The sequence below is a fragment of the Microtus pennsylvanicus genome, chromosome 3, assembly GCF_037038515.1.
Source record: "Microtus pennsylvanicus isolate mMicPen1 chromosome 3, mMicPen1.hap1, whole genome shotgun sequence".
NCBI lineage: Eukaryota > Metazoa > Chordata > Mammalia > Rodentia > Cricetidae > Microtus > Microtus pennsylvanicus.
In genome coordinates, this window is record NC_134581.1 from 70,372,669 (window position 1) to 70,387,749 (window position 15,081).

Consider the following 15,081-nt stretch of genomic DNA (forward strand, 5'->3'; position numbering starts at 1 on the left):
TCCCAACCCATTGTCCATTCTTTGAATTCTCTGTAGAAGGACAGCTAGGAACTGACCCAGACAGTTAGAGGCCGTTCTGCTGAGAAGAGCAGAGGGAAGAGGGGAAGCTGGGGCTGGAGGAAGGGAAGATGGTACAAAGTTCTGCATTCGCTCTTCTTTGAAAAGCTACAAACTTATAATCTGTGTGCCTGTTCTAGACCCCATTTTAAACCTATTCATATTGTTTGTAATGCTTGGTTGTCTTGTCCATCAGTATCAATGTTGGTGTCTTTTTTAGGCATTAGATAGCAATATTTGATTGGTGTACACTTGGTGTCAACCGCTGTCATAGGGGCTTTGTGTGTCTGAATTCACTGCCTGGTCACAGCAACCTATGATATGGTCAAATCACAGAAACTAAGTCAGCTCTACCAGGCCCCACAGCTAATAAGAACCAAATGAGACTGAACCCAGGCATGTAGTTTTAGGAATTAACATACTACCTGTGCTATAAAAGAGTAGATTTTTCCTTAATTACCAGTATTTTAAACCTTTCCTTTAAAAATAACCTGATATGGTGGTACATTTTGTCTCAGCACCATGAAGGGGGAGGAAGGCAAGCATATCAGTAATTTGATGCCAGCCTCAGTTAGATGGAAAAAAAAATTATGGGTTAATAAGCCGTCATTCTAGGTTTTCCGCTTGCTTTGAATTACTGGTGTAATAATTGGTCTGTTGACCCGGTTTGGGCTCTTTTTGAAGATCTTGGAGGTAATTTGGATTGGAATCCATCTGTCTTTTTCTCCCTACTTTCTCAGAAAGAAAGATCGTGTATACTTTAGGTGGGTAGATGGTTTTGTTCCTAATGACTAAAATACATTGATTTTATAACGCACGAAGCCCTAAGCAAAGCACACGTGGGAAAACAAGCGAGTGACAGCTGTCCACTTAGCAGGGAGTGCATTTGCAGAGTGACACTGTCCAATGAATGAGGCTCAGAAGATAGAAAGCCAAGAGGCTATGATCAGCGCTTCCTGAAACTGCGCATGTGCGAGTGCTTTCCTCCGCGCTTCCTATTCGCTGCGTACGAACTCTTTTATGGAGCAACAAGGCATGGCGACTGTCTAGCTCCTGTGCTGCTTCAGATTGGCCTCCTGAGTCCACGAGGGTGTCTCTCGTGGAGCACTTGGTTAGGTTCTACCTTCGGAGTCCACAAGGATGTTTCTTGTGGAGCACTACATTCTCCCGAGAGCCTGGGTTCTGTTTCACAGTCCTCGGCAATGCACCCATGTTAACTACTCAGATGCGGCATAGGGTAACATCTATTTATCTTCCCTGACTAGACTCGGGCCAAGGGGCTGGAGAGAGAACTCTTCCTGGAGGATCCAGGGTCCAGTCCTCATCACCTATACTGTACTTCACAACCATCTGTGATTTCAGTTCCGAGGGATCTGACAACTTCTGACCTCTATAGGTACCAGGCATATATATATATATATATATATGTGATACATTACACCGGTGCAGGCAAACACTCACACACATACGATAAAAATTAAAAACAAAACAAAACAAAAAACAAAAACAACCAAAGACATTTTTTTAAAAAATAGGATTGGGTATGACAGAGAAACCCAAGTTGAGACCTGGAAGAGGGCTGAGACACTGGGGGTGAGCACTGTCTAACAGACTGGAAACAACACAGAAGACGAAACAAGAGCTTGTCTACGTTCACCCTCCTACTTAATAGACGGCCAGGCCTGTTGAGTCTCTGGCCTTCTAATCTCCTTTTCTCGCTCAGCTGATTCTGTGCGGCCTGAATTCTGCTACCCAGATTTCTTTGCAACACCTTCCACGTTGAGCCTGAAACGAAAGACAGGCTGGGCCGCACAAGATAAATACGAAACTGCCTCTGGCGTGTTGGGTCAGGATTCACCAATGTTTATTTTGGGTCAGGCGCCGAACAGTGATGCCTGGAAAAGCACTGCCAGAGAACACAGCTTGTGTCAGCCAGGAACACCCACGCCCACTGTGACCAGGGGAGCTGGTGTTTCTGGGGGAATCCCTGGTAATTTCGGAGCTATTCAGGAACCCCCAAGGTGTCCTGATTAAGGGGCAGACTCACAAGTGGGATAGAACAGTCTTTAAAAGCCGGCTTCGCTACTTTCTTGCTGCCTGGACAATATACTCTCTTATTATTTTTTTACTTTTTTGTTTTTGTTTTGAGACAAGATTTTATACTGTAGCCCAGGGTGTTCCATGTAGTCTATGTTGGCCTCAAATTCATGGCAATCTTCTTGTTTCAGTCTCTGCAGTGCTGGGAATGTAGACTTGAACCTTCATTCTGGTCTTTACACCCTCTTCCTTCGCTGCGTCTTCATCTGTCAAATGACTGACTTTTGTGGAGTTAGCGTGAGAATCAAGTGAGGTGATTCACACACAGTGCTTTCCACTAGGGCTAGCGGGTGTCACTAGTGAGCACCTGGTGATGTAAGAGAAAACCAATGGACAAAAGGTGCCAAGTATTGGTCTCGCCATCTGAGCAACCATTAAGGTGGAAACGCCTGTCATAATTTTTAGACTTCTGCAATCTATTCAAAACAAAGCAGAACAAACAAAAATCCCAGCTATCGGGGCAAAGATGCCAACGTTTGGCATTTAACAAACTCTGTACGGTCACTGGTTAACTGCTGAGAGATCGGAAAAGAAATTCAGTGACCACACAAGGAAGCCAGTTTGCAGATATAGCGTCAACAATAGCAAACGCCAGTGGTTCATTTCGGAGAATCTGGTTCCCAGGGTCAACAATAGCAAATTCCACTTATTTGTGTCAGAGAATCAGATTTCCAGGGGCACCACACTTTAACATTCAGAATACCCAGTTTTCAACAAAAGTTTACAAAAGATACAAAATGATGGAAAGGTATGGTCAAGTCAAAGGAAAAAGAAAGGCGGACGTTGTTCCCAAAGAAGGCCCAGCCACTGGGCCTAAGAAGCAGAGATTTGAAGCCAACCATTTAAATACACCAAAAGTGGATAAAAAGAAACTGTGACAAAAAACTAAAATCAGGGAAATTATTTCTGAACAAAGAATATGCGTGGGCAGAGAGAAATTATAGTCAGAAGCGAAATAGAAATTTTTGAGCTCAAAAGCGCAACAGGTAAAGTAAAAACTTCGAGGTTTAGCCACAGACTTGAAGAGGCAGAATTGGTGAGCTTGAAGATGGGCCAGTTGAAATGATCTAGTTTGAGGAGCAGGAAAAGAAGAAGAACAAAGGAAATGAGAGGTCTGTGGGGGCAAATTCGCTGACAGACATGCAGCTGGAGTTCCAGGAGAGGAGAAAGTTGAAAGAACCAAGAAATCAGGGCTGAAAACCACCAAAGCTGGTGAAAGACATGAATGTCCGTCTCCAGTCAGAAAACAACAAACTGCAGGGAATTCAAAGACACACACCGGGATGCGTTGTGATGATGGCTACCATTGACTCTGTAGTCACTGCTTCTGCCATGAACAACACCGTCGTCATTATACACTCGGTGAGCCGGGGGTGACTTTTATTTTGTATCTCAGCCAGCTAAAGGGCGGGGCCCACTCAAAACTTTGTGACTAAGTGGGGAACCAGGCAGGTGGAGCAGTTCTGTCTTCCAGCCCTGCCTTTCGCCATCTGTGACCTCTCTCTTCTTTCCTGCCTGCCCCCCTTCTGACTGGATCTTGCTGTGCATCCCTGGCCTTCCTTGAACTTTCTAGGAGAGCAGCCTGGTCCCACACTTACTGATGGTCCTCTGGCCTCTGCCTCCTGAGTGCTGAGGTTATGGGGAGTACTGCCATGCCCAGCTTCTAGCTTTGTGATTAGGGCTGCTTTCAGAAGTTCTCTGACCCCTCGATCTCCTTTTTTTTTTTTTTTTGAGACAGGGTTTCTCTGTAGCTTTGGAGCCTGTCCTGGAAATAGCTCTGTAGACCAGGCTGGTCTCGAACTCACAGAGATCCGCCTGCCTCTGCCTCCCGAGTGCTGGGATTAAAGGCGTGCCTCCAAAAATGCACAGAACAACCAGGCAGGTTGCTGGCTAGCACATCTCTGCGACACTGGTCCATGTAGGCGGTGTGAAAGCGGACACCAGACTCAGCACATAGAAGAGAATAACCATCTGAGGGAAATCTCGTCGTCTTGTGTGTTGGTTAGTTTCTGTCAACTTGGCCCAGGCCAGGGTCATCTGGGAAGAGAGAACTTAAATTGAGAAAAATGCCTCCTTCAGATTGACCTATATGCCTACAACTCTGTGGAACTTTTTTTGACTAGTGATTGATGAGGACAATGGGTAGGTGGCCCTGGAAGGTGTAAGAAAAACAATTACTAAAGGAAAGATTTATTACAGGCTTACTGTCAGAAATAACTAATTTTTTTTGGTTTCACATTGTACTATAAATATTACAGATTATATATATATATATATATTTGCCCATGTCTTGGTTAAAATTACCGTCAAGGATTAATCAGCTTTGACAAGTTACAAAACAAAATTGAGAGAAATTTACCTTGCATCTGTTTTTGAGAACATACACACACAATATTCCACTCATATTTTTAAAAACATAAACAAATTTGGGTAACACTTTGTATTTTATCACTCATTTAAAGCTTATCTTTCAATTTAACATTCATTATTCTTGTTCAATGTATTGTTTATTTGACTTAGAGGAAAAAAATCACGGGTCCTGTCATTGGCTTCTCAGACAAAGTTTTCATATACTTCTGCTCTTCAAAACCTGCTGGTCTGGGCACAACGGGGATCTGCTAGTAGCCACGGGACTATCACTCTAGTAGCCACGGGACTACCACTCTTGTCTCTTTTTTCCCTTCAGTCACGGAAATCACAGAAGTTCTTCGCAACCTGAGTAGATTTGGCTAGAAACCTGAAATCATCGTGAAAGTCAAGAAGGATCTCCCTCCCCACAACAAACCCAGGAGGCTCATGAGAATCCTTTGGCAATGAACAGAAGTTCAGATTGGCTATCAGCATGTAAAACGGAGAGTCAGAACTCCAGGTTACAGCTAGGCTGATCTACAGCTAGGCTGGATCTAAGTATTTACAAAAAAGCTGAATTTGTGCCCTGAAAGATCCAGGCAAACGTCTGTGTTCCTCAGAGTGTCACAGTTCTATGGTCGGAGGTGGCAGAGTAGTGCGCTGTGGACGTAGAACCTTCATTCACTCATGTTTAAACACTGGCCTGGAGCTAGCTTTGGGAGGATGCTCTCTGTAGGTCATCGGAGATTTGCTTCCCCTGTTTCCTCTAGAAGAGGAGTTTGCTGATGAGAAAAACAAGCAGGATGTGGAGGGCACCTGCAAGGGGACTTCCCAGAGCGTTGACAGCCAGGCTTCTGGCTGTGGTCTTGGCCATAGCTGTGGTCTTGGCCATAGCTGTGGTCTTGGCCATAGCTGTGGTCTTGGCCATAGCTGTGGTCTTGGCCATAGCTGTGGTCTTGGCCATAGCTGTGGTCTTGGCCATAGTCGTGGTCTTGGCTGTACTCATAGTCTTCTCTGTGGTCATGGCTGGGGTCTTGGCTGGTGTCTTGGCTGTAGTCACAGTTGTGGTCTGGCTGGTCCCAGGAATCTCAGGGGTGGGGGTCAAGGGTGCAGGTGTTGCTGGGGGAAAAACTAAAATCAGAAAACAATGTTATTATACCTTGGTTGGGAGGTGGGTAGGCGTTAGAAAAAGGCTGGCAAGATGGCTCAGCTGGTAAAGGCCTTTGGCCATGAGTTCAGTTTTATACAATCAGTGGAAGAAGAGAACTGATCTTAAGATGTTGTCCTCTGATCTACACACACACACACACAGCTGTATGGATACACACAATAATAATAAGAAATCTTGGTTTTCAAGACAGTAAAGTCAGAGATCATGAGCAAAAGCCACTCAACGCTTCTCCAGTGCTGTGCACGGGAGGGAGCGGTAGGCAGCTACAAAGTTCAGATTGTTCAGTAATAAAAATAACTAAGCCTCTATCCTTAACGTCTGTAACGTGTTTTCTCCTTCATTTTATTTTCCTTATTTATTTTTTAAATGTGTATAGTTGTTTCGCCTGCACGTATGTATGTGCGTCACGTGCATGTGATGCCCTCGAGGCTAGAAGAGGGTGTCAGGTTTCCCAGGACTGGAGTCACAGAGAGTTGTGAGGGCCTCATGGGTGCTGGGAATTGAACTTGGGTCTTCTGGGAGAGCAATCAGTATGTTTAACTGCTGAACTGAGCCATCTCTCCAGCACCACATAGTCTGTTGGGATGAGAAGCCCCACAGAATTAATAAAGCATAAGAATTTGTCATTGGTTGGGTGGTGGGCCCTTAAATATCTTCATTCCCTTAGCTCCACTGCAAGCATGACCCAAACGTAGAACAATTTTATGATTTTCTTGCTAATTCCAAGGCGTTGTGAGAACTTAGTATTGTGTAGAACCAAGAACAGTGGTCTCTGTCTTAAAGTCAGTAGGGGATACCTTATCTAGCTAGGGGCAGAGGGATACCCTGTCTAAATCCTTGACTTTGTTTCTCGGGCTGGCAAGCCCCAGGACATTTTCTTTCGTAGGTTCTGACCAAATTCTGGGTCTCAATGATTATCTTTTAGAGAAGCAAAGAAAATCAAGCCTGTGCTCCTAGGGACTTGTTGGATGCCAGAAAACCTGGAGCTTAGAGCTCTGACAATTCAAGGGTCTTACCCTTAGCTGGTAGTGGGGCCTATAAACCCAGCACTAGGTAGAAGCGCAGAGACAGGAGAATTGCTGGTGCTTGTTGGCCAACAGCATAATTGAAAATGGGAAGCGCTAGATTCAGTGAGAGTCCCTATCTTGAGTCATAAGAAAGACAGCCATAGAGGAAGGCAGAGGGTATCCTCCTTTGTCCTCCCCATGTGTGCACGCCTGCACACATGCTCGCTCTCTCCCCTGTACCCCATGCTGGAGATTTGAATCCAAGGCTTCACACATGCTCTTAGCGGAATCCTACATTTAAAACTGCATTAAAATGATTTCTTTGGTTTTAATGTAGTCTAAGTAATGCAAGTAATGTAAGTAATTCTAAGTTTTGATGTAAGTCTAAGAAAACTAGAAAAACGTGTAAGAAGTAGACTTGGAGTCCTTGTTATGTTCTGGATGTTCTCTGTGTCCTTAGGTAAGTTGACTCTCCTTTCTGGAGCTCAGTTTTGAAATCTTTGGCTTCGTAAGGGGGAAATAAGAGAAAAGGGAAGAGAGGAAGGACGAGGAGCCTGAGCAAGGGTGAGAAAGGAGCCTGTGGAAAGATGGTGGCAACCCCTGGTGGTGTTGAGAGCGGCTGAGACTGTTAGGAACTTGTGAGAGGGCTCAATCAACGAAGTTCTTTCACTCAGTTGAGAGGTCCTGAGTTTGATCTCCCCAGATCCTTGTGAAAAAGTGTGGTGGCACTTGTTTGTGAACACAGCACCAGAGAGGCCGAGAAGGCAGATCCCTGGAATCAATGGCCAGCCATCCTACGTTGTGAGTCCCAGGCCAGCGAGAGACCTTGTCTCTAAAACATGGTGAGGCTGACCACCGACCTCCACATGCGTGAATATATTCATATACATGAACATGCATGCATGCTCTTGAACGCATGTGCATGCACACGCACAGGCGCGCACACACACTCAAACATGGAATAGGAAGATGCAGGTTAGGGACCATGTACTTTCTTAGTTTGTATCAAGGTATGAGCGTTAATCGACCTCTTGCGAGAGAAAAAAATAAAAACAAAAACAAAAAGCAAGCTAACAAGAAGATGACATTATTGACATTTCTGTGACACCAATTCTTTTTGTGTAACTAGTGCTCTCCAAGTCCCGCCCTGCATAGTTCCCTTAAAAACGGGTTGGTTAAAGTTCACCCTGTGAAAGTCTTGTGTGAGTGGGGCTTCAGGTTCTGGGTGGAGACTGAGAAAGTTGTTGCTTTTTTATACTGATGCCTCCAGTACTAGACAGAAACTGCCCCCGTTGAAGCAGGGATTTGAAGCCACGGATGCCCGTGGGGATTTCTGAAAAGTTACACAAATCTTGGAGCAGGCTTTCATTTTCCACATCACATAAAACAGAAGGTTGGGAAAATCTCACATTAGGTTCTTGCTTGGTGCAAAATTCAGCTATATCTGGGTAAAAAAATTTTCCAGACTGCCTGGGTTTACCGGCAAATGTACAAAGAGTTTGAACAGAACTCACCTTGCCATTCCAGTCTCACAGGTGATGTGATAGCTGTGTTATTGCCGGAAGCAAGGAAGACCCTGGAAGGCAAATCAGGAGGAGATGGTGAGGACCTTGTCTGTGGAACTCATGAGATCCATCTTAGCCTGTCTGGACCACCCAATCCTGCTAATCTCTTCTGGGCTTTTTATATGTCACAATAAGCTACTCATTAAATATTAACCTAGTTCATACGGACTTGACTGAACTCCTCCAGGGTCTTAGCTCTCCTGTCTCCTATCCCCACCAGTTTCATAATTAGGAACTCCCCACAGGCTGATACACATCTTTGTCCCTTGTTCAAGAGACTCTCTTTGTTTGTAATAACTTCCCTGGGCTATATGTCCAGAAATTAAACGACATCTTTCAAGCCCAGTTTCCCTATGGTCAACCCTGACGGATCGCCCACATTTTCTTTATATTGAGTTGCTATGAGCTTCTCTACCCACTAGAGGGCAGGCTCTGTTGCAAATAACGCCCGACACACCTTAGGTACTAATGTTCACTAAATGATCCTCAGAGTGCATTCTGTTGTTATTAACTCAGTGGGTCCGTTGCAGCATTAGTCCCTTGTCTAGACAGCCAGCAAGTCACTCATGAAGGGAAGCAGTATGTATGCCAGTCACTGTGCTTGGTTTGAGCAGACAGCAGTGCACCCAACAGTCACGGCTCTGATGCTCATGACACTTAGTGTCTTCAGAGACAGGTCAATGACTACCCAGCAAACCAGCTAAGGAGTCATTTGCAGCTGTGATGTGTGTGATGCAGTAGAGGATGGCTGGAGAGTGTGCAACAGAGCTCATTCTGAATCTCCGTGTTCAGGGAAAGCAGAGGAGGTGATTCACCTCAGGACTTCCATGTATGTGGGTCCTGCTTCCCAGGCTCACTGTAAATTCCACAGGCCAAGCAAGACCTTGAACATCCCTTTTGTAGCCTACTCAGCATAGTGCCTTTCATGATGGGGTTCCTTGTGTCCCCCTCCCCTTGAGCCAGTCTTGCTGATCAAGGCCATGAGTGTGCACATTACAAACAAGGAGAGAGACTAGTGTGTGGTAGTAAGTGTGCAAGTGAGGATGGAGACCGCTCTGTTGGTGGGACAGTGCTGTTTCTCCTGCAGACTGCACACTGTACCCACTGGTGCATCCAGTGTGGCCAGCGTCCTTTCTCTAAGTAGAACTAGCTGGGTTCTTAGCAACTGTTGCCATGGTAGAATTGGTAGTAGTAGCTCCCTTTGGATTTGGCATCCATTTATCACTCTATGGGCATAATAGTACCCCCCTCTAGAGCCAATGAAGCCTGGCTAGGTCCAGAGTGTGGCAAGCGAGGGAAGAATGGCTTGACAGCATCACCAGCTTCTGCAGAGACAACAATGCTGACAGTGGACCCAGCATGCCAGGGTTGCCCTTTCAGTTCTTCATAACCCTTGGTTTCTAAAGTCAGTGTAATATCAGGCCCTCAGAGTGAGAGGCATTGATTGTGGAAGGTTAATGCTAACCTCCAGGTGGCCTCTTCTTAGAACCTCAGGGCATCCATTTTTTATGGCAGAAGGAAATTACTGTCATTATTCATTGTCACACTTTCCCTAAATGATTCGCTACTAGATTAACACATATATATATATGTATGTATATATATACATATATATATTGTGTGTGTGTGTAGTGTGTGTGTGTGTGTGTGTGTAAGTAGAAAGGGACTGTTTGCAGGAGGAAGCAAACTGAAGGAAGGGGGGAACAAGAAAAGGTAATGGGGTGACTAGGAGCAAAGTACAATGATATCCATGGTGACATATTCTAATGAAATTCATTATTTTGTAGGCCAACAAAAGCTGTTTGTTTTTTAAATAAAGACTTACCAGTTTGAATATGGAGAACTTGAAAGAGTATTCCAGTCTTCCTGATTATGTTGAGTACTGTGGATGGGCGTGTGTGTGTGTGTGTGTGTGTGTGTGTGTGTGTGTGTGCATGAAAGGCACAACAAAGGAAGGCGAGGCAGACAAGAAGCGCTGCTGCTGGGTTCCCTGCTCACACCCCCAGTCTAGCTTTAGTCCTAGGCTAGTGTGAAACTATATAAACCTGTTATAAAAGTTCAAGAAAGTGAAACACGGTCAATCCTTACTGCAGGCTGACTTCAGTCACATTCTCAGAATTGGGAACTATCCACGTTGCCTTGACGACGGAACTGTTGGGAGGTGTCACTTGATACAGGACACTGGTGTCATTGCACTCCTGATCTGCTCCAACCCAGGCACCCACTGAGGGGCTGCTCTGGTTCGTTACTTTCAGAATCACCGCGCTGATGGAACTGTTCACAGGAACCCGCACTAGGAGGAGAGGACCAGGAAGCAGTTAGGGAAGGGTGACCCAAGAGGAACCAAAGTGTAGTGTGAGTGGGGGGGGGTGAGGGGGTGGAGTAAGGGGGGTGAGGGGGTGGAGTAGGGAGGGTGAGGGGGTGGAGTGGGGGGGGTTACAGGGTGTGGACAGTACGGTCCTGTTTCTGTAAAAGAAACTGAAGACGGCCTGGAAGAAAGCAAAGCAAGTGATTAGTGTTACACAATAGACAGACAGTCTTGGATCTACGTCTTGACTCTAGAACTTAGGAGCAAGACAAGACACCTCTGGGCCTTGGTTTCTTCTTGCTCAGTGGTCACTCCGCACGGTTTTTGTTTTTTGAAAGAGGATCTCATCCTAAGCTGGACTCAGGTGTAGCTGAGGATGATCTTGAACTCCTAATGCTCCTGCCTCTAAGTCTCCTGTACAGGCATTACAGGTGTGTGCTGTTAGGCCTAGTTGATGAGATACCAGAACTTAGAACGCGCTAGGCAAGCACTCTACTAATTAAGCTATATCCCTAACCTCTACACATTTTAAGTCCCCACTTTGTTGCTCTGGATCTGGGGAACAATGACATTATCCCTCATCATGTAAAGGCTTCTGAGAGGATTGAAGAAAAGATGCTAACATCTAGTTCATATTGGACAAATTGTGAATGCTATTACTGATTATGTTTAAGCACGTTATATTTTATCGGCCTACTTTGCTTGCCAAGAAGGTCAGCTGACCCAAATCCCATAAGCCCTGACTCACTCAGAGAGGAGCTGACTTTTGTCCTACGTTTTTTGTGTCATGGTGTGGTAGGAGACAATGCACAGAGGTGTCGCTGAGATAGCCATCAATCCTCTTAGCTCTCCACAGATGTTGTTTGACTGGTCCTTTTTTGCTTTTCACAGTGGGCTTCAGCCTTCCTTGGCACTTGCATTCTCTGGATTTGTGGCTTCAGTTCCTCCCTTCTCAGTGACCAGACCACACTTCCTCAGACAAACCATCAAAAGGGAAGTGTGCCCGCCCTCCCACATAGAGAACCTCAACATTTCCTGCTTCACATTCCTGCCTCTTCCCTGTCAATGACAGTTTGCAGGACCCCAGGAGCCTCGCCTACCTCTTCTGTCCGCAGTCCACTCTAGGGACAGCAACTGGTTCCCATCTCCCCTGCCCCCAACTGCTCTGCAAATGCACCTGGCTCATATCTGACCCGCACCTGGGTCTGGTGTTTGTTCATGTCTGGGTGCCTGCCTGGAGGCTTCCTTTTCTGTTATCCTTCACCCCAGCCCCACTTACACACCCAGATCTTGCTCACACCCCTCTCTGGGCTAACTTAGCCTTCTTTTCCCCTCATACCTGAAACATTGACACCCGTTCTATAGAATTGAATGCTTAATTATATTTTACAGTTTTATTGCTGCAAGCATCAGAGCAGCCCAGAGTTTGGCTGAAACAACTACTTTTGATTGATCCTAAAGCCCTGTATTGGGCAGGGATGGGCGTAAACTTAGTGGTAGAGCGCTTGTCTAGCATGTTCGAGGTCTTGGGTTCTGTCTCTAGCTCTTAAAAAATCCTTTATTCAATGTCCTTAAAGATGGAAAGTTTGGGAAATAATAAGTTACATTCTTCTTGTCCACAGATGAGAACAATGAGGCAGCGGCTGGCCCAGCATAGCCTTAATGTAAATATTGCAGACTTCTTTCCTGAAGAGGCCCAGGGAAGGTGCTCTGAGGTGTTGGCCAAGCTGTAACTGTTTCTCAGGATCTGCCAAGCCATTTATATGTGGCTTACCAATGTTGACAGAATGCTGAAGTGAAAAAGGATTTCACACAGCAAAACAAGGGAAGGTGGCTAGCCTGGCTGGTGTCTACTGGGGTCTCTGGAAGGCCTGAGTCCCGGCCAGTAGGGTTCTACAAAGGCACGGGGAAACCCTTCTAGGTGTGGAATTTGACTCCTCTCATGCCCCAGGACAGAGGATTTTTGACCCTCAATTTAAAGTATGAGTCAGCTTGACCTCAGAGCTTGCACGCATTTTGGTTTGAAATGGAATCTGAGCAAAGCAGGTACAGGCATTCAAGGAAGTGAAGCACTTTTCCCTTTCCCCGAGGCTGCTGTGGTCGCCCTTCCCCCTTTTCCCCACCGACTTGGTTCCTCCCCCCTCCCCCGCCTCACACACCGGTCTTCATCTTATCTTCCCCTAGTCGTCTCTCTTTCTCCCTCTCTTTCTCCCGTTTCAGCAGCAGACCTGCCTGTCTCCTGATGCGCCATTTCGCATCAGAGGCCTGTAACCGCTCCCGCAGTAATGGATTCATTCACTCGCAGACGCCCACCTAGTGCTCAGCTTGAATTACAGACTTATCTTCCCAGCTCTGGTATGAAAAGACCCACTTCTCAAGGGAGAAGGGCCTGGAGCGCTTGCGTTGGGACAGCCCCCCACCGGCCCAGGAAACAGTAGAGAGATAGCAAGGATGCTTGTGGGGAAGGCTTGGCAAGGCGGCTCACGTGCTAGGCTGGTTACAGCGTCCGGCCGTAACCAAGGTGGTCTCTGAAAATTTTGTTTAGACTTTTAAGAGAGGAAGGGCGGCATAATGTGGTAAAAAGGGTGGGTCTTGGCTGTGTTCCTTAGGTTAAAATATTAGTTCTGTGACTTTCTAGTGACCTTTGGCTTCTATATGCCTCCTTTTCTCCTCTGTAAAAGGGAGGCTAATGAAAGCGGTTTCCCTTAGAGCAAAATCTGGCACATTGTAAGACGTAGCATTAGAATGTGGACGTCCGTCCAGATCACGATTTTTACAGCATCTGTGCCTACAAAGGATATCAACGGGTCTGCTTAGTAGGTCAGGCGGGGGCTAAACGTTTTCATCTATGAAGCCCCCAAAGAAAATGTCGCTAACTAGGCGGTGGGGTGGGAGGTATGGGGGAAGGGTAGGTGAGAGGGCTCAGAGGCGAAAGGCACTTGCTGTGAAAACCTGGAGGCCAGAGTTCGAGCCTCAAACCCATATGATAGTTGAAGGAGAGAAGCACCTCCACAAAGTTATCTTCTGACCTTCGCATGAGTGCCAGGGCATGTGTGTGCACACACATACGCACACCCTAAGAAAACACACACTATAATAATAGAAATTTTAAAAAACAAATTGAACATTTTTTTTAAAGAATAAGTAAAGCTAGGTAGAAAGCATTTTCCTTGACTAACAGGTTTGACTAATTAGAAAGCATATTATTTAACTCGTAGGTCTGTTGAATTCCCCAAAGGGAAAGTTATGAAATACTTTCCAGATACCTCTAAGAAAAACATTAGGTTATGATTGAACAGCCAAGAGTCAGGCTGCTTCTTCCACTGTGTCCGGTGAAGCCCCGGCAAACTGGTTAAGATTTCTGCCCCCAGGCTCCCCACAGACGGGGTGGGGTGGGGTGGGGGCCTGCTGAGGCTTCCCTCTAGCTTACGCGGTCTTTCCCACACACTAAGCGCAAATCCTCCTGCCAGGTACGGTCATTTTGTCAAGAGGACTGATGGGACTGTTACCACAATGAAATCCCTCAAAATAACAGTGTCCCTTTAATGCAGCCACATGTCCGCCAAGGTTCATTGGAGCACTTTAGACCACCCGTAATTCAGATATGGACCGGAAACTGCAGAAACCATCCTTCCAATCCACTCTCACGCATTAAGCGCCCCTCCTCATTTCCCATCCAGTTCACACACACGTCGGGAGCGAGGATGGAAGGCTGTGTTCTGCGAGAACAAAGGACAGCAACATGAATGACTTTGACTCACCTGTCCAGGTTATGTTCCCGCCAGAGACTTCCACCAGAGTGCTGATTCCCAAGTTGTCCGAGGTGGAGTTAGAGATTGTATTAAAGACCATGCAGGGGTCATTATAACTTGCAGAGAAGGCAGGAGAAAAGCCCAGAACCAGGCACAGGAGCAGCCCCAGCTGTGGCAGCAAGGAACGGAACACAGCCATGGTTCTGCCTGGTTGGTTGCTGGGTCTGGCAGTAGTGAGAATGAGTTCCACTGCTGGGCTCTCCACTTTATATGCGGTGGGGCCCAAGCTCCTGGGTGAGGTCATGTATGCAAATCTCCCTCCCTCCCTCCTGAAAATACTGCCTTCTGGAATCTGGCCCACGACATCACCAGGAATGAATCACCAGCCTCCACTTTTTGTGTCACCAACAATCCTTTACCAATTCCAGTTTTGCTCAAGAAGAGGACTGGACAAATTACTGTGCATGTCCCTCACCTCGGCGCCTGCCCTGTGAGGCAGTGGAGAAGTGGTAAACGCCTGGAAGTGGAAGTCTGCAGTTGAGCAATTATCACGTAGGTGGTCTGTTTGGGAGCTCTCTGCCTTTCTCACGCAGGCAGGGGTGCCCTTTTTATCTCAGAACATTGCATAGCCTTTTCTGGTGCTCCTCCAATTTCCAGTTCATCTCACCACTAGCCTCGAGCTGGAAAGACTATCTGGATATTTACTTACTTGGTTTTGAATTACATTTGCTGATTTTGTGTTGGGGTCGGGAGACAGGAGGATGCAAGGGCCACA

General features: G+C 46.3%; 1 protein-coding gene across 3 annotated transcripts; it reads right to left on the minus strand.

Moving 5' to 3' along the window:
* Positions 1-4,639: 4,639 nt before the first annotated feature.
* Positions 4,640-14,572, minus strand: Plet1 (placenta expressed transcript 1). 3 transcript variants are annotated; one of them, XM_075965975.1, is made up of 5 exons: positions 14,316-14,572; positions 10,335-10,539; positions 8,196-8,257; positions 5,506-5,634; positions 4,640-5,433 (listed from the first exon to the last, which is right to left on the minus strand). In XM_075965975.1, the coding sequence occupies exons 1-5, from the start codon at positions 14,503-14,505 to the stop codon at positions 5,270-5,272; spliced, it is 750 nt and encodes a 249-aa protein (XP_075822090.1). In that variant the 5' UTR covers positions 14,506-14,572; the 3' UTR covers positions 4,640-5,269. The 3 variants fall into 3 exon arrangements, with proteins under 3 accessions (XP_075822090.1, XP_075822088.1, XP_075822089.1); XM_075965973.1 differs by having other exon boundaries at positions 4,640-5,634; XM_075965974.1 differs by having other exon boundaries at positions 4,640-5,622; positions 14,316-14,559.
* Between the last annotated feature and the right edge of the window lie 509 nt (positions 14,573-15,081).

Excerpts from the sequence above, each read along its gene's own strand:
- Plet1 (XM_075965973.1), bottom strand. The coding sequence starts at position 14,505 with ATGGCTGTGTTCCGTTCCTTGCTGCCACAGCTGGGGCTGCTCCTGTGC. Across the intron at positions 10,540-14,315 it reads CGGGAACATAACCTGGACAG|TGCGGGTTCCTGTGAACAGT; the intron begins GTGAGTCAAAGT and ends CTCTCCTCCTAG. Across the intron at positions 5,635-8,195 it reads TGTGAGACTGGAATGGCAAG|TTTTTCCCCCAGCAACACCT; the intron begins GTGAGTTCTGTT and ends TTCTGATTTTAG.